Below are 18,266 nucleotides of genomic sequence, written 5' to 3' on the forward strand. Positions count from 1 at the left end.
CTTTGTTTTTTGCAACTAATGAATATATAAGCAACATATAGCTTTCACAGGCCATAAACTGGAGGTGAACAGAAAGAAAGTAGGAATCTGTTGTGATGACAAGGGTGTGATCCAGCCCAAGAGGATAGCAGAAAAATCTCCAAGAGCCTAACAGGGAAGGTGGGAATTTGAAATCGCCATACAGGTGAGAAGACAAACCAGAAGGGTTAGGATGACAGGAAATATCAAAGAATGATAGTGAGGACAGTGCAGCTGAGGCTGGACTTTCAGGGAGTGGTATCTGTCACCATCCAAATAGAGGTTTCCATCCAAGGTTCTTTCTAGTTCTCCAATGCCCTGAGTTAACATAGCAAGCCCTCTACCCCACTGCCGCTCTGTCTCAAATTAAAAAAAAAAAAAAAATCTTGTTAGTGATACCATAAAGGTGAAAAATTAAGAAAAAAAATAGGTAGATAGAAATATGCACTTTAAGTCCAAGGCTTTGTCACACTGAAAATACAGACTTTATTTTGCACTTTTTCAGCAATTAAGAAAAAATTTTAAAACAACTGAAAGCATTTACCCTTGAAGTACTTAAGCGGTGTCAATTCCAAATGTGTGAAAGTTCCGATAATACTGTTACCCTACTGTACAGGCTAGGGCAGCTAGGAATGTTTCAGGATGAGGCATTACTTTGCCACCCCCCCAGACTTTACTTTTTAACCTTCTCATAATCAATATGTGAACCCACAACTACAAATAGTGCTAAAAATTTTTGGCTTAATTTACAACAAGGAGGACCTCAAAAGTAAAACTTCTTCTGGTCAGCTGCTCAGAGTGATGTAACTCTGCTGCCACTACATGGACCGCTGCTCCCGAATTCCACAGACAGGGAGCGCCAGGACGCCAATCAAAGCACCACGACTGCAGCAAATACACCTATATTTTCACTCAAAGACTACAAAATTTTTTTAAAGTTTAAAAATATCCCATAAATTGGAACAAATGTGTGGTAAGAATCTGCATGCTTAAATGGAACAGAAATGAGAAAAATACACATCAAAAACATGAGCAGTACAGGAAAACACACATTTCTAAATATATATATGCAACCACGAGAATCCAATATTTTGTTTTTACCTTAAGTGTTGTCAAATGCGGAAGGACTACAGGCCATTTGACGGAAGAATTGTTTCTTGTGTTCCTGAAAATTTGTTTCTCCGCCTCTTTAATATTTAGGAAACACACACACAGGTTGCCGGCAACTCACAGAGAGCGGCTTGTGTTGTAGTTTTCACTTTCGTGGCTGTGAACAAGTGCATATGCGAAGGCTGGTCGTGAACGCACAAGCATGTACTGTGCCTGCATCAAATAAAATCACAACACAACACCAAGTACAGCCACTCATTCGTGTGTGCCTGCAGTCCACCTCGAGGAGACTGAAAATATAAATACAAGCTGCTATTTTGGTGTGATCACACGAATGTGGCAGCTTGTGTGGGTTTTTTTCTCTGTAACATTTTAACACTGGGCAGATTGTCTGCATTAACACACACCAAAATCAATTCTGCTCCGAAATTGCTTGTAAAAATCTTCTTTCCCTGAGGAATTTGGTTTTTATTTAAGTAAAAAAAAAAAAAGAGGCTTGGAGGAAACTGTGTAAAAGATAAAAGATACCAACATTTAGGGTATCTTAACTTTGTAAAGTGTGACAATCAATGTTGGACGAGGGAACAGGCAGTACTTCTCGCAAAAACGAGAACTGTGCAGAAGATGGACTTTAAATAAGAAAAAGAAAACAAACAAACAAACAAACAAAAAACAAGCCAACAACTTTGTAAAATCACTTTTGTATATTATTAATATAGAAAACATTTTCAAACTAGTCTAATTTCAAGCTGCTCACTACAATATAACATAATAACTAAATTTGATCAAAAACTCAGATAAGACTTGTACACTTTAAAAATTCATGGAGGTTTCTTAAGGGCAGAGAAAGGAAACAAAAGCAAATATTGCGCAGAGGTCATATCTAAAAGTTCACTATGAATAAAAAATAAAATGCAGACATTCCTATCATATACTGCACAATAATATGACAACAATGAATTATTTACACAGCACTGTCCAGTAGAACTTCCTATGATGATAGGAATGTCCAATCTCTGTGCTGGCCTCTAAAGTAGCCATTAGCACTTGAGATGTGGCTTCTGAAGACATATTTTATCTTATTTAATGCAAATTAATTTCAACTTAAATGGCCACATGTGCCTGGTAGCTACCAAACTGGACAGCACACATCTGTGGGTTTTCTTTTTTTTTTTTTTTAATTTTTGAATTTTATTTTATACAGCAGGTTCTTATTACTCATCAGTTTTATACACATCAGTGTATACAGGTCAATCCCAATCGCCCAATTCATCACACGACCACCACCACCACCCCCCCACCACTTTCCCCCCTTGGTGTCCATACGTTTATTCTCTACATCTGTGTCTCAATTTCTGCCCTGCAAACCGGTTCATCTGTATCATTTTTCTAGGTTCCACATATATGTGTTAATATACGATATTTGTTTTCCTCTTTCTGACTTACTTCACTCTGTATGACAGTCTCTAGATACATCCACGTCTCAACAAATGACCCAATTTTGTTCCTTTTTATGGCTGAGTAATATTCCATTGTATATATGTACCACATCTGCTTTATCCATTCGTCTGTCGACGGGCATTTAGGTTGCTTCCATGACCTGGCTATTGTAAATAGTGCTGCAATGAACATTAGGGTGCATGTGTCTTTTTGAATTATGCTTTTCTCTGGGTATATGCCCAGTAGTGGGATTGCTGGATCCCCTGGTAATTCTATTTTTAGTTTTTTAAGGAACCTCCATACTATTCTCCATAGTGGCTATATCAATTTACATTCCCACCAACAGTGCAAGAGGGTTCCCTTTTCTCCACACCCCCTCCAGCATTTGTTGTTTGTACATTTTCTGATGATGCCCATTCTAACTGGTGTGAGGTGATACCTCATTGTAGTTTTGATTTGCATTTCTCTAATAATTAGTGATGTTGAGCAGCTTTTCATGTGCTTCTTGGCCATCTGTATATCTTCTTTGGAGAAATGTCTATTTAGGTCTTCTGCCCATTTTTGGATTGGGTTGTTTGTTTCTTTAATATTGAGCTGCATGAGCTGTTTATATATTTTAGAGATTAATCCTTTGTCCGCTGATTCATTTGCAAATATTTTCTCCCATTCTGAGGGTTGTCTTTTCGTCTTCTTTATGGTTTCCTTTGTTGTGCAAAAGCTTTTAAGTTTCATTAGGTCCCATTTGTTTATTTTTGTTTTTATTTCCATTACTCTAGGAGGTGGATCAAAAAAGATCTTGCTGTGATTTATGTCAAAGAGTGTTCTTCATATGTTTTCCTCTAACAGTTTTATAGTGTCCGGTCTTACATTTCAGTCTCTAATCCATTTTGAGTTTATTTTTGTGTATGGTGTTAGGGAGTGTTCTAATTTCATTCTTTTACATGTAGCTGTCCAGTTTTCCCAGCACCACTTATTGAAGAGATTGTCTTTTCTCCATTGTATATCTTTGCCTCCTTTGTCATAGATTAGTTGACCATAGGTGCGTGGGTTTATCTCTGGGCTTTCTATCTTTTCCATTGATCTATGTTTCTGTTTTTGTGCCAGTACCATATTGTCTTGATTACTGTAGCTATGTAGTATAGTCTGAAGTCAGGGAGTCTGATTCCTCCAGCTCTGTTTTTTTCCCTCCAGACTGCTTTGGCTATTCGGGGTCTTTTGTGTCTCCATACAAATTTTAAGATTTTTTGTTCTAGTTCTGTAAAAAATGCCATTGGTAATTTGACAGGGATTGCACTGAATCTGTAGATTGCTTTGGGTAGTTAGTCATTTTCACAATATTGATTCTTCCAATCCAAGAACATGGTATATCTCTCCATCTGTTGGTATCATCTTTAATTTCTTTCATCAGTGTCTTATAGTTTTCTGCATACAGGTCTTTTGTCTCCCTAGGTAGGTATATTCCTAGGTATTTTATTCTTTTTTTTGCAATGGTAAATGGGAGTGTTTCCTTAATTTCTCTTTCAGATTTTTCATCATTAGCATATAGGAATGCAAGAGATTTCTGTGCATTAAGTTTGTATCCTGCAACTTTACCAAATTCATTGATTAGCTCTAGTAGTTTTCTGGTGGCATCTTTAGGATTCTCTATGTATAGTATCATGTCATCTGCAAAGAGCGACAGTGTTACTTTTTCTTTTCCAATTTGTATTCCTTTTATTTCTTTTTCTTCTCTGATTGCTGTGGCTAGGACTTCCAAAACTATGTTGAATAATAGTGATGAAAGTGGGCATCCTTGTCTTGTTCCTGATCTTAGAGGAAATGCTTTCAGTTTTTCACCATTGAGAATGATGTTTGCTGTGGCTTTGTCGTATATGGCCTTTATTATGTTGAGGTAGGTTCCTTCTATGCCCACTTTCTAGAGAGATTTTATCATAAATGGGTGTTGAATTTTGTCAAAAGCTTTTTCTGCATCTACTGATACGATCACATGGTTTTTATTCTTCAGTGTGTTAATATGGTGTACCACATTGATTGATTTGCGTATATTGCAGAATCCTTGCATCCCTGGGATAAATCCCACTTGATAATGGTGTATGATCCTTTTAATGTGTTGCTGGATTCTGTTTGCTAGTATTCTGTTGAGGATTTTTGCATCTATATTCATCAGTGATATTGGTCTGTAATTTTCTTTTTTTGTAGTATCTTTGTCTGGTTTTGGTATCAGGATGATGGTGGCCTCATAGACTGAGTTTGGGAGTGTTCCTTCCTCTGCAATTTTTTGTAAGAGTTTGAGAAGGATGGGTGTTAGCTCTTCTCTAAATGTTTGACAGAATTCACCTGTGAAGCCATCTGGTCCTGGACTTTTGTTTGTTGGAAGATTTTTAATCACAGTTTCAACTTCATTACTTGTGATTGGTTTGTTCATATTTTCTATTTCTTCCTGGTTCAGTCTTGGAAGGTAAAACTTTCAAAGAATTTGTCCATTTCTTCCAGGTTGTCCATGTTATTGGCATAGAGTTGCTTGTAGTAGTCTCTTACGACACTTTGTATTTCTGTGGTGTCTGTTGTAACTTCTTTTTCATTTCTGATTTTATTGATTTGAGTCCTCTCTCTCTTTTTCTTGATGAGTCTGGCTAATGGTTTATCAGTTTTATCTTCTCAAAGAACCAGCTTTTAGTTTTATTGATCTTTGCTATCGTTTTCTTTGTTTCTATTTCATTTACTTCTTCTCTGAGCTTTATGATTTCTTTCCTTCTGCTAACTGTGGGTTTTGTTTGTTCTTCTTTCCCTAGTTCCTTTAGGTGTAAGGTTAGATTGTTTATTTGAGATTTTTCTTGTTTCTTGAGGTAGGCTTGTATAGCTATAAACTTCCTTCTTAGAACTGCTTTTGCTGCATCCCACAGGCTTTGGATCATTGTGTTTTCATTGTCATTTGTCTCTAGGTATTTTTTGATTTCCTCTTTGATTTCTTCAGTGATCTCTTGGTTATTTAGTAATGTATCGTTTAGCCTCCATGTGTTTGTGTTTTTTACGTTTTTTTTCCCTGTAATTCATTTCTAATCTCAGAGCATTGTGGTCAGAAAAGATGCTTGATATGATTTCAATTTTCTTAAATTTACTGAGGCTTGATTTGTGACCCAGATGTGATTTATCCTGGAGAATGTTCCATGCGCACTTGAGAGGAAAGTGTAATCTGCTGTTTTTGGATGGAATGTCCTATAAATATCAATTAAATCTATCTGTTCTATTGTGTCATTTAAAGCTTCTGTTTCCTTATTTATTTTCATTTTGGATGATCTGTCCATTGGTGTAAGTGAGGTGTTAATGTCCCCCACTATTACTGTGTTACTGTCGATTTCCTCTTTTATAGCTGTTAGCAGTTGCCTTATGTACTGAGGTCCTCCTATGTTGGGTGCATATATATTTATAATTGTTATATCTTCTTCTTGGATTGAGCCCTTGATCATTATGTAGTGTCCTTCCTTGTCTCTTGTAACGTTCTTTATTTTAAAGTCTATTTTATCTGATATGAGTATTGCTACTCCAGCTTTCTTTTGATTTCTATTTACATGGAATATCTTTTTCCATCCCCTCACTTTCAGTCTGTATGTGTCCCTAGGTCTGAAGTGGGTCTCTTGTAGACAGCATATATATGGGTCTTGTTTTTGTATCCATTCAGCGAGTCTGTGTCTTTTGGTTGGTTAAACGTCCTTAAATTCATGTTTAAGGTAATTATCAACACATATGTTCCTATTACCATTTTCTTAATTGTTTTGGGTTTGTTTTTGTAGGTCTTTTTCTTCTCTTGTGTTTCCCACTTAGAGAAGTTCCTTTAGCATTTGTTGTAGAGCTGGTTTGGTGGTGCTGAATTCTCTTAGCTTTTGCTTGTCTATAAAGCTTTTGATTTCTCCATCGAATCTGAATGAGATCCTTGCTGGGTAGAGTAATCTTGTTTGTAGGTACTTCCCTTTCATCACTTTAAGTATATCATGCCACTCCATTCTGGCTTGTAGAGTTTCTGCTGAGAAATCAGCTGTTAACCTTATGGGAGTTCCCTTGTATGTTACTTGTCGTTTTTCCCTTGCTGCTTTCAATAATTTTTCTTTGTCTTTAATTTTTGCCAGTTTGATTACTATGTGTCTTAGCGTGTTTCTCTTTCTCCTTGGGTTTACCCTGTATGGGACTCTGTGTTTCCTGGACTTGGGTGGCTATTTCCTTCCCCATGTTAGGGAAGTTTTCGACTATAATCTCTTCAAATATTTTCTCAGGTCCTTTCTCTCTCTCTTCTCCTTCTGGGACCCCTATAATGCGAATGTTGTTGTGTTTAATGTTGTCCCAGAGGTCTCTTAGGCTGTCTTCATTTATTTTCACTCTTTTTTCTTTATTCTGTTCTGCAGCAGTGAATTCCACCATTCTGTCTTCCAGGTCACTTATCCGTTCTTCTGCCTCAGTTATTCTGCTATTGATTCCTTCTAGTGTAGTTTTCATTCTCGATCTTTGCCTCCATTCTTTTTCCGAGGTCCTGAATCATCTTCACTATCATTATTCTGAATTCTTTTTCTGGAAGGTTGCCTATCTCCACTTCATTTAGTTGTTTTTCTGGGGTTTCATCTTGTTCCTTCATCTGGTACATAGCCCTCTGCCTTTTCATCTTGTCTATCTTTCTGTGAATGTGGTTTTTGTTCCACAGGCTGTAGGACTGTAGTTCTTCTTGCTTCTGCTGTCTGCCCTCTGGTGGAAGAGGCTATCTAAGAGGCTTGTGCAAGTTTCCTGATGGGAGGCACTGGTGGTGGGTAGAGCTGACTGTTGCTCTGGTGGGCAGAGCTCAGTAAAACTTTAATCCACTTGACTGCTGATAGGTGGGGCTGGCTTCCCTCCCTGTTGGTTGTTTGGCCTGAGGCAACCCAACACTGGAGCCTACCTGGGCTCTTTGGTGGGGTAATGACAGACTCTGGGAGGGCTCATGCCAAGGAGTACTTCCCAGAACTTCTGCTGCCAGTGTCCTTGTCCCCACGGTGAGCCACAGCCACCCCCCGCCTCTGCAGGAGACCCTCCAACACTAGCAGGTAGGTCTGGTTCAGTCTCCCCCAGGGTCACTGCTCCTTCCCCTGGGTCCCGATGCGCACACTACTTTGTGTGTGCCCTCCAAGAGTGGAGTCTCTGTTTCCCCCAGTCCTGTCGAAGTTCTGCAATCAAATCCCACTAGCCTTCAAAGTCTGATTCTCTAGGAATTCCTCCTCCCGTTGCCGGACCCCCAGGTTGGAAAGCCTGATGTGGGTTCAGAACCTTCACTCCAGTGGGTGGACTTCTGTGGTATAAGTGTTCTCCAGTTTGTGAGTCGCCCAACTAGCAGTTATGGGATTTGATTTTGCTGTGATTGCACCCTTCCTACCGTCTCACTGTGGCTTCTCCTTTGTCTTTGGATGTGGGGTATCTTTTTTGGTGAGTTCCAGTGTCTTCCTGTCGATGACTGTCCAGCAGCTAGTTGTGATTCTGGGGTTCTCGCAAGAGACAGTGAGAGCATATCCTTCTACTCCGCCATCTTGTTTCCTTCTTTTTTTTTTTTAACAGAAAAAAAAAAAAACGGTGTGGAAAAATGCTCAACATTAGGAATTTTTACATCTGTTGTTTTAAAGAGAAAATGTTAGCAATTATTAATGAATCCACAAAATATCAAATGACAAGATAAAAAAAAATTGAGGAAAGAAAGTTTGCTGAAATAGATTACATCTAAAGCTTGGCCCATATGGGAAATACAAATGAAAGGGAGCATCAAATGAGAAGGCTGGATCATTAAAGATCTAACCACGTCATGGAGATTCAAGTGGGACAGAGCGGAATGAACTATGAGTGAGCTGCCTGAACTGCCAACCCCAAGAACCCTACAATAAACAGAAACATGAAAGACCAGAAGCTGAAGACAACGACCAGGAAACCCGACAGGCAGTCAGATCGACTGTTAAACATAGGCACCATTACAATAATAAAAGTAAGTTAAAGAATTTTAATCATGTAATTCAGGAGAGAGGGAGAACGCATTTGAAGAAAAGACGGGCCATAGATTATAAATATGTTTGGCAATAGCTTATAAATATGTTAATTTGCAAATGATGTTATAGACACTATAAATATACTTTTAGAATAGACCTTGATAGACCAAATAACAGACTTCTTTGGTATCTAATATGGAAATGATCTTTTATCCTGAACTCAATATTTCCCATCATTTTAAATAATACTGAATTTCATTTAATGTTACAGCCTTTGAAGCATGGCAAAATTGGTTCAGAATGGACGATTCAAGTTCTGAATTAGAAATGCTGTAAATTGGAAGCTACTTGATTTACCTTTTGATTTTCAGCTGTTTTTTTTCATTCAGTAATAAAAATGAGAACAGTAACAACCTCATTAGGTTGAGATAAGGAACAATTAATTGAAATGAATACAAAACCCTTTGAGGCAAAAAAGAGTTAGTAAAAGAAAAGAATATTAAAATTAGTTGAAAGAGGAGATGACATTTAATACAGTGACATATTCAGATCGAATACATTCAATAATGATGGCAACAACACAGCTCACGAGACGCAATTATCTTGTTTAAACTCAGACTAGAAGGCTGACAAAAGTATTTTTTTAAGTGTGTTTATGTTTCTGAAGATTGAAAATGTTAGAGACTGTTATTACTAAAATTGAACAATACCGATCATCAGTGATAAGATTCACCATCAAAGAGCGTTTATTAATAAGCATAACCCTGACTCTGCACAGTGTGACAGAAGTAAGATTTGGTCCATGCCCTCCAGGGGTTACCATTAGGTCTGAAAGATGAGACCTGGGCTGACACCAGAGCTCCTGTGCATACTCTTTCCATCACAGTATTGCTATTTTGCACTGTAACTTTTTTTAGGTCTGCTTTCTCTATTAGACTTTGAGCTTCTTAAGGGCCCATGCCATATTTGTCTTGGCATCTGCAGTGCCAAGGAGATTAATATAAATGTATCGAACACATTGGCAGATTGAATACATTGGCAGGTCTAAATAAATATAAGACGAAACAAACTTAAGTAACATTATCACAGAGTTATTAAGAAAATGCCACTGGCACACAGAATCGGCACAAATTATTTCCAGTTGTGAAGACTGGAACATGCTTCATGAACAGGGTGGTGATGAACTCAGGCCTTGAAGGATGAGCTGTCAGGACCCCAACAGGGAGCAGTGGGGGGAAGTGTAATTCCAGCAGAGGAGCAGCTGAGGAATGCAAATGGAAAGCAAAAACCTGTGCCGGAAACAATGCCAGAGCACTGGTCTAAAAGAGAATTCTGGAGGGACGTCAGCTTTCTGGTTCTGCATATAAGTAGCTTGGACTTCACTACTCTATCCTAACAACAAGTAAAAAGCTGAGCAGACTGAGAAATCAACAGCTCTTCTTGGATTCCCAAGAGAGGCGAGGACACAGGGCAAACCGCTGTCCCCAAGATTGGAGAGACAGACAGGCAAATACAGGGAGCCACCCTTACCAGAACAAAGACTCACAAGCAAAACCCCTGGCAGGAACCAGTGCTGGGGAAGGAAAACCTGAACTGTAATTGACAGATTGCTAGAAGCTCACTGGACAGCTCTGAGAGTTCAAAAACTCCAGGAAAACCCCATCACAGGGAGGCCCACACAATACTGTGAGACTTACTTCCAGGAGCTCGACCAGGTTCCCACAGTAAGTATCAGAGAAAAATGCCCTCAGCGTCCAACAGGGGAGGGGGAAAAGGGGGCAATCTGAATAGAGCACTCTGCTCTTCTTAACAAGGCCTGCCTGCAGGGAAGACTAGTTAACCAGAGCCTAACCTGCTGGGATACCATCAGACCCTAACTGACCTGGGGAAAGGCAAATACCCAACTCCAACCCCCTCTGCCATCCTGTCCCATCTAGGTGGGGAGGGGGACCTGAGAAACACTTGTGAAGGGCACAGTCCAGAGGCACATCCCTAAAAGACTGGTCGTAAGTCTAAAGAACACTTCCCCTCTCCCCTCACCTTATCACCACATTACTAACGACCTACTTACAGCAGTTCCTTCAGCCAGTACATCATGTCTGGCTATCATAAAACAACAACAACAAACATTACAAGGCATAACAAAAAGCAAAAAACAAACAAACGATTCGAAGAGACAGAGCAAACATCAGAACCAAAGAAAGCAAGGATGCTGGAATTAGGAAATCAGGAATTTAAAACAAGTATGATTAACATGCTCAGGGCTCTAGTGGATAAAGTAGACAGCATGCAAGAACAGACAGGCAATGTAAGCCAAAGATGGAAATCCTAAGCAAGAACCAAAAAGAAATTCTAGACATACAAAAACACTGTAAGAGAAATGAAGAATGCCTTTAATGGGCTCCTTAGTAGACTGGACACAGCTGAGAAAAGAATCTGCACCAGAGGATATCTCAATAGAATCCTCAACAACTGAAAAGCAAAGAAAACAGAGACAAAAAAATAGAAGAGAACACCCAAAGACTGTGGGACAGCCATAAAAGGTGTAACATACACATCATGGAAATATCAGAAGGAGAAGAGAGAGAAAAAGGAACAGGAGAACTATTTGAAATAATAACTGAGAAATTCCCCCAATTAATGTCAGCTACCAAACCACAGAACCAGGAAGCTCAGAGACCAGCAAGCAGGATAAACGCCAAAAGAATGACACCTAGGTATATCATTTGCAAACTGCTGAAAATCAAAGATAAAGTCCTCAAAGGAGGGGGGAAACATCTTACCTACATAGGAATAAGGAATTACATCCAACTTCTCCTCAGAAACCATGCAAGACAGAAAAGTGTGAACTGAAATATTTAAAGTGTTGAAAGGCAAGAAACCCACCAACTTAGAATTCTGTATCTCGCAAAAGTACCCTTCAAAAGTGAAGGAGAAATAAAGACTTTCTCAGACAAGCAAAAATTGTGAGAATCTGTCAGTAGACTTGCCTTACAAGAAATTATTTTAAAAGTTCTTTAGAAAAAAGGAAAATAATTTCTGACTCTGATCTACATAAAGGAAGAGTGTTAAGAAGGAATAAAGGTAAAATAAAAACTTTCTTTTTTCTTGCTCTTAACTGATATAACAGATAACAATTTGTTTAAAATAATAATACCAACAATGTATTCAATTATGCATGCCTGTGTGTATATATACATATGGATACATATGCTTACATATGCTTATGTATAAGTGAAATGAATGACAGAAATCATACAAGGGACAGCAGGGAGGAATTAGAATTATTTTGCTATTATAAGGCACTGACACTATCTTTGAAGTGGTAGAGTGTAATTTGAAAGTGGGTTTGCTGAAATGTATATTGCAAAATCCCAGGTAACTACTAAGAAAAAAAGTAAAAGAAGTATAACCAACATGCTAAGAAAGGAGAGAAAATGGAATAATCTAAAATGCTCAATTAAAACTATGAAAGGTGGAAAAGAGTAGAAGACAAAAATAGGAATAAAGAACAAGGTAATGAATAGAAAACAGTAACAAATATGACAGATAATAATCCAACTATATCAGTAATCACTTTGAACATCAATGTAGACCACCTAAACGCACCAATTAAAAGACAGACATTGTCAGAGTGGATCAAAAAAACAAGACCCAACTATACGTTGCCTTTAAGAAACCACTTTAAATAGAACAACACATGTAGATTAAAAGTAAATAGATGGAGAACAACATACCATGCTAACACTAGTTAAAAGATAAGAAAGGACACTGTATAATGATAAAGGGATCAATTCTCCAAGAAGGCATACAACCCTTAACAGGTATGCACCTAGTAAGAGAGCATCACACTATGCAAGGCAAAACCCGATAAAACCGGAAAGAGAAATAAAAGAATCCACTATCACACGGTTGGCAACTTCAACACCCCTCTAACAGAAATGGACAGGCCTGGCAGGCAGAAAACCAGTAAGGACCGAGTTGAACTCAGCAACGTCATCAATCAACTGGATCTAACTGACATCTGCAGACCACTTTATCCAACAACAGCTGGGTACACATTCTCCTCCAGCTCACATGGAATGTTCACAGAGATAGATCCCATTCTGAACCATAAAACACACTTTAACAAATTTGACAGAAGAGAAATCATACAGTGTCTGCCCACAGACCACAGTGAAATTAAACGAGAAGTCAGTAACAGAAAGGTAACTGGAAAGCCCTAAAAGGGAACTGTGTGTGTGTTTGGGAGTCTGGGTTAAGTACATCTTCTGCAAACCACAGAGAGTCGCAGAAGGTCTTAGATTAGGCAAGTAGGAGCACGACTAGAAATGTGCTTTGGGAAAACAAGGCTGTAACACGTGGGCTGGACTGGAAGAGAAAGTTAACAGATCCAAAGAAAACAGTTAAACAAGTAAGAAACTCCAGGTAAGAGGTAAAAAGGACCCAAAACAGACTAGTAACAGTGGAATAGAACCGAGGAATGTGAGAAAGCTACAAATAATGACACCTAATTTGTATTTTAAAATATAAAATGTATGTCCTCACCTCATCTCCTCCCATCTTCATCTTCAGTCTATGTCACCGACACCACTGAACTTGGGACACGGCAACCAACTCCTGGCTGCCCTCCCAGCTGCCGTGCTCACGTCCACCTTCACCCCACTGCGTGGCAGCCAGAATTCTCTTCTCAGACCTCATACCCCTGCTCAGTATCCTCCAAGTGGGACCAAACCCAAACTCCTCACTGTGGCCGGCAGGACCACCTCTCAGGCCTCCCTACTGCAATCACCCGCCTCCAGCCACCGCGGCCTCCCTTCAGTTTCTCTGAACCCTCAGCCCACTTTCACTGCGGACTCGGCACCAGCTGCCCCCTCTGCCTGGAATGGGCTTCCCCTACATCTTCACATGGCTGGCTTTTTAAAATGTGTCACTTCTCAGCTCACATGTCGTCTTCTCAGAGATGCCGTTGCCGATGACTGCTCTTAAAGCAGCCACCCGTCTAGCTGTCCTATTATCCTGCTTGATTTCTTCACAGCAATCACCACCCTCTACCATCACCCCCTTCATCTAGACGGGCACACTGTCTCACTCCCCAGCACCCCACCCTGAAATGTACATCCTGTGATGGCAGGCCCTTGTCTGTCTCACTCACCACCCTGTTCCCGCAGGGAAAGGACAGGCCTGAAACAGAGGAGACATTCAGCAAAATATACACTCAAAGAACACCAAATTCCCTCACAGATGCTAGTGAACGAGTAACACCGTGTAACATTCACTGAGCTGTGTGTCTCCCTTTCTTCTCCTGTTGCTCTATGAGCTGCTGTACCGACTGGATTGAAAACCATGCATTTGAGATCACGTAGTGCCTTCTAAAGAGAGTGTATCGGGACCTCCCTGGCGGTCCAGTGGCTAAGACTCTGCGCTTTCAATGCAGGGGGCATGGATGGGATCCCTGGTCAGGGAACTAGGATCCCATGTGCCACGCGTCCAAAAAATAAATAAATGAAATTTGTTTAAAATAAAATAAAATAAATAAATAAATAAATAAAGAGGGTGTATTGCCTAAAGCAGTAAAATTATTCAAGCTATTCAGCTTTTATTAGGCAATTTGGTGGCTTTAAAATAAGACGGACACCCTTACCTTACAAGCTAAGTTACCTGTCCCCAAATTTATACACAGATGGCAAGGAGACTTCCTCTAAATGTAGGGGAGAGCCATTGGGAGAGCCTTCTGGGGAAGCAGGTCTGCAACCTCCCCCTCCCAGGCTATGAACTATAGGCCTCCTAGCAGCCTTCCCTGCATCTCGGGTTTGCCAACTTAACTAAAATGCACCAGTGAAGACAAATCATAAGGGAAAACAAAAATAGCCATGTATGCGTGTTACACGCATACACACATACGTATTTATAAGAAAAATACATAGAAAATATAAAACCAAATAGTTACAAGAATATAGCTTTTGAGAAATAACATTTTCCCACACAGCAAAGCAGAAACGTTTGAGCTAAGGAACCAAAATGATGAAGAGGCTCCCAACGCCACTTCCTGCTTGGTTTGGCCATCCAAGTTTTTTTCTTTGCCTTCCTCTTTTTTTTCCTATTTCTTTTGGCCAATCTGGCCCATGTGGCCGCTAGTGTGTGACTCTGCCCCAGTGCCATGGCATGTCCACTTCCATTTGGTAACAGTAGAGGACACTGACTAAAACCCTTCTTAAACAGAAGCTGTCAAGTTTTCTAAGATAACTGCCCGGCATTTTCCAAAACAGATACTTTGACTGCTTGGTTAGCAATATATACCATGCCTTTTGCTTTTATGAGGTCTGTTTTATTGCCACTGATGACCCAGCTGGCTCCCTAAATGACTGGTGAGGAAATTCACCCTTTTGTTTTACCCAAAAGACATTTACTGAGTGCCTCCCGGGAACCAGTACAGCAGCATTCTGCCTTCTGAAAGCACCTACTAGTGATCCAGCACCACCACCTGACACTGGAGGGTAGCTTCCCTATCACTGCTTAGTCCCCAGTCCTAAGCAAGCTCATCAAAATGATCCCTACCTCACACCTCCAACCCACCATCACGGCCAGTTAGCTATGGTTTTGCTCTTCTCTGAGCCCATGACTCCTCTGAATTGTTTCCATTTTAAAATAGAAAATCTCATTTGTTAAATATGTAGTATAACCTTATAAAAGGCCGTGTCATCTGATTATTCTGTTTGGGACCTGGAAAGAGATGAATGTCAGAGAGCCAGTGGCCCTGACATTGCACTAGGGGAGCAGGACTTGAACCAGGAGTGGGGAAGACAAGCAGAGCCGTAGGAGGACCTGGAAGGAAGCAGTGGATTCAGGACTCTGCACATACCTGGCTCGTCCCAAATCCCAATGATGAACTCAAATTTACTAACCTTTATGTAGTTCGCAGTTTAAAGTATAAACACATCTAATTTACTACCATTATCAACATGTTAATCTATAACAATCCCTTGAGGTGGTTACTCTTATCCTTGTTTTACGGAAACAGACACCTAAGGGCGAACGATGTTTGTTGAAATTAATTTGCCCAGGATTATAGCATACATTGCTAGAACTTACCCTGGGCTCTTCCTACACAAATTCCATGTAATTCTCACTACATGACCCAAAAAGATGAGGTCCAATATATAAAAGTTATAGACATTAACTACATGCTAAATAAAGAACCAATCTTCATATAATAAATATTGAGTAGACAGAGTTGTTTGCAAACCTGAATGGTGTCAAGAGGACGAGAAATAAGGGGGGGTAAAAAATAATAGTTGTCATTTAAAAAGTAATTTGATTAGAAAGGGATTCAAAGGTGTAAAGCAAAAGATAATTTTTTTTAGCAAAACCAGTATTAATACTATAAAATATAACCTTAATCAGCGCACATGACTTCAAATAATCATTGGGAACTGAAAAACTGATTTAAATAGTTAAGTATTTACATATTATTTTAATATTATAAATGTAATTTACTTTGACAAAGGGAACACAAAAATCTATACTTTAAGAATAGAAAGTAATTATTATTATCAAACTGTGGCCCAAATAACTGTTAACACAAGTAGAATACTGCATTCAATTAAGATTGTATATTTTACTAAAACTGCAAAGAGGTAATGCCAGTTTGAATTACTGAAAGTAACCTGTAAGTAGTTCTACATACGTTCTTTTGACATCTTGTTCAATCATTGACCGAAGTTCTTTATCCTGGAAGAATTTGTTCCAAAGACTCTGAAATAAGGAAAGCAACCTATTTAAAATAATACCACAACTTTGCTTGACTTTCATGATCTCAATTTAATAATTAAATGATTAAATTTATCCCTCTCTGAGTTATGATTTTACATTGCAGATAGCAAACCTGAACCTGGAAAAATTTTTATTAAAATCTACTTTAATCTCAGAAACACATCCTTATTCTAACATCAACTTTTCCAGTGATATTACTGTGTACATTTAAAATTTTCTACTATCTGTTTAAAGTGAATGATACTTTTATTGCTATACATCTGCTGCTACCCCTACAACAACAAAAAGGTCCGCCTGGATTAGAGGAGGCCCATAGGCCAAGCGGTCACACTTGAACCTGACCTGAACTGCCAACGCACTAAGAAAGATATGTAACATTTTCTATTAGGCTCTGGTTTTATAATCAAATAGATTTTTATGTACTTTTAAAAATGTGAACTTAAAGTTTTAAAAATTGCTTCATATTTCATGCTGCTATACCACAGACTATATTAGAATAATTACATGTATCAGGAAAAAGAAATGTTAATGTTATGTAGAAAATAGAGAAAAAGAAGAGTTCGTTAACACGGAAATAGGAATTAGAGCAGCAACTGAAGCAGTTACACAATCAATACCTCTGAGGTAGTAATTACTCCTCGTGGGCCCGATCTTTTTCGTGATCTTTAAAAACTTGTTCACATATTCACTACAAACAGTTGCTTTCCTTCGTGTGACCTGGTCCTCCCAGGTGAAGCCTTCTCTACCTTTGTCAGGAAGGGAGGCTCTCCGCAGCCTTCCCGCTCCCCCCTGCGACCCTGGGAGGACAGTTCTACCCTCATCTTCGTGCTCTTCTCTCTGACCCTCGGCTCTTGCAGACCCCTGGGGCCTCTTCTTGGCAGTGCCCTTCCCCAGAAATAGACCACTGGCTTCCTACAACACTGTCCATACACAGCACGGAATAAAGGCCATCTGGTTTTAGGCGGTATAACACGCGGGGTAAAAAAATAATAATAATTGGTGTGGAATAACACTGCTTTCGTGGTGATGGATAACAAGACATAAGCATACCCTTATGGGCAAAAGCGGTTGAGATATGAATAAAGACAGACTTTACCCCTTCATCCTGGGAAAGGGGATTATTGATCATCAAGTCTTGCTGGCCAACAACCTTCCTCGGGTTTGTGATGTGCTGGGAAAGAAAGAGAGAAAACACAAATGCAAAGATCAGAGGCTACTGGACTCCAAAGCATACTTAAGAAAACAATTCCATTAATTAAAGTACAACTTACTATTTCTTTAACGTTGCTATACCATGCTCTTAATTCTTTAATTCTATTTATCCACTGACTTTTATCTTGAGGAAGAACACAAAGAAAGAGCTGTCAAAAAAAAAAAAAAAAAAAAGGAAACTTTTATAAAAATCCTGAGAAGTAAAATATCAAACTATGGCAAATGGCACCACCTGAAAACTGAAGAAGATATTCCTATTCATGTTACCATTCCAATCCTCAGTCAATTATATTTGGGGGTATTTAAGAAATATATAAATTTGGACAATTCCAAAAGTGAAAAAAGGCCAAAGAACAAGATCCCAAAAGCTACATCACAAGATGGAATCAACCTCCCCCTCCACATTTATAATAAAAGTGAACAAGAAAAATTCATTGAGGTTCAAGTACAATTCTGTTTTACATTCTTATATTAAGGGGGGCTGCTGGGGTGTATTAACAGGCGCAAGGTCCAATTTGTAGTTTCAAGGTTTCAGGTCTGTCTTCAAACACGCAGGTAAAGGACAGAGAGGAACAATCTGAGGACACAGCCTGAGCACTGAAGCCGTTCCTTCTACAGCAGAAAACGTAATTTACAACTAGCAGTCAGCTTATGAAAATAACAAGCATTCTTAAAAAGACAAATTTGATTTAATTTAGCTTAATACAACATTAAAAAAAATCT

At 39.1% G+C, this 18,266-nt stretch overlaps 1 protein-coding gene across 7 annotated transcripts in view; it reads right to left on the reverse strand.

Moving 5' to 3' along the window:
* Nucleotides 1-18,266, reverse strand: part of TBC1D5 (TBC1 domain family member 5) — a 537,570-nt gene that overhangs the window by 233,597 nt on the left and 285,707 nt on the right. For 5 of the 7 annotated variants that reach the window (XM_059920388.1, XM_059920390.1, XM_059920387.1 and 2 more), the window contains 3 exons: nucleotides 17,603-17,692; nucleotides 17,428-17,502; nucleotides 16,246-16,313 (listed from right to left, as the gene is read on the reverse strand). In XM_059920388.1, the coding sequence (XP_059776371.1) occupies nucleotides 16,246-16,313; nucleotides 17,428-17,502; nucleotides 17,603-17,692 (233 nt within the window). The remainder of the gene's footprint in view (nucleotides 1-16,245; nucleotides 16,314-17,427; nucleotides 17,503-17,602; nucleotides 17,693-18,266) is intronic. The other 2 variants (XM_059920392.1, XM_059920393.1) reach the window with 1 other exon arrangement.

This window comes from Balaenoptera ricei, chromosome 4 (genome assembly GCF_028023285.1).
Source record: "Balaenoptera ricei isolate mBalRic1 chromosome 4, mBalRic1.hap2, whole genome shotgun sequence".
NCBI classification, from domain to species: Eukaryota; Metazoa; Chordata; class Mammalia; order Artiodactyla; family Balaenopteridae; genus Balaenoptera; species Balaenoptera ricei.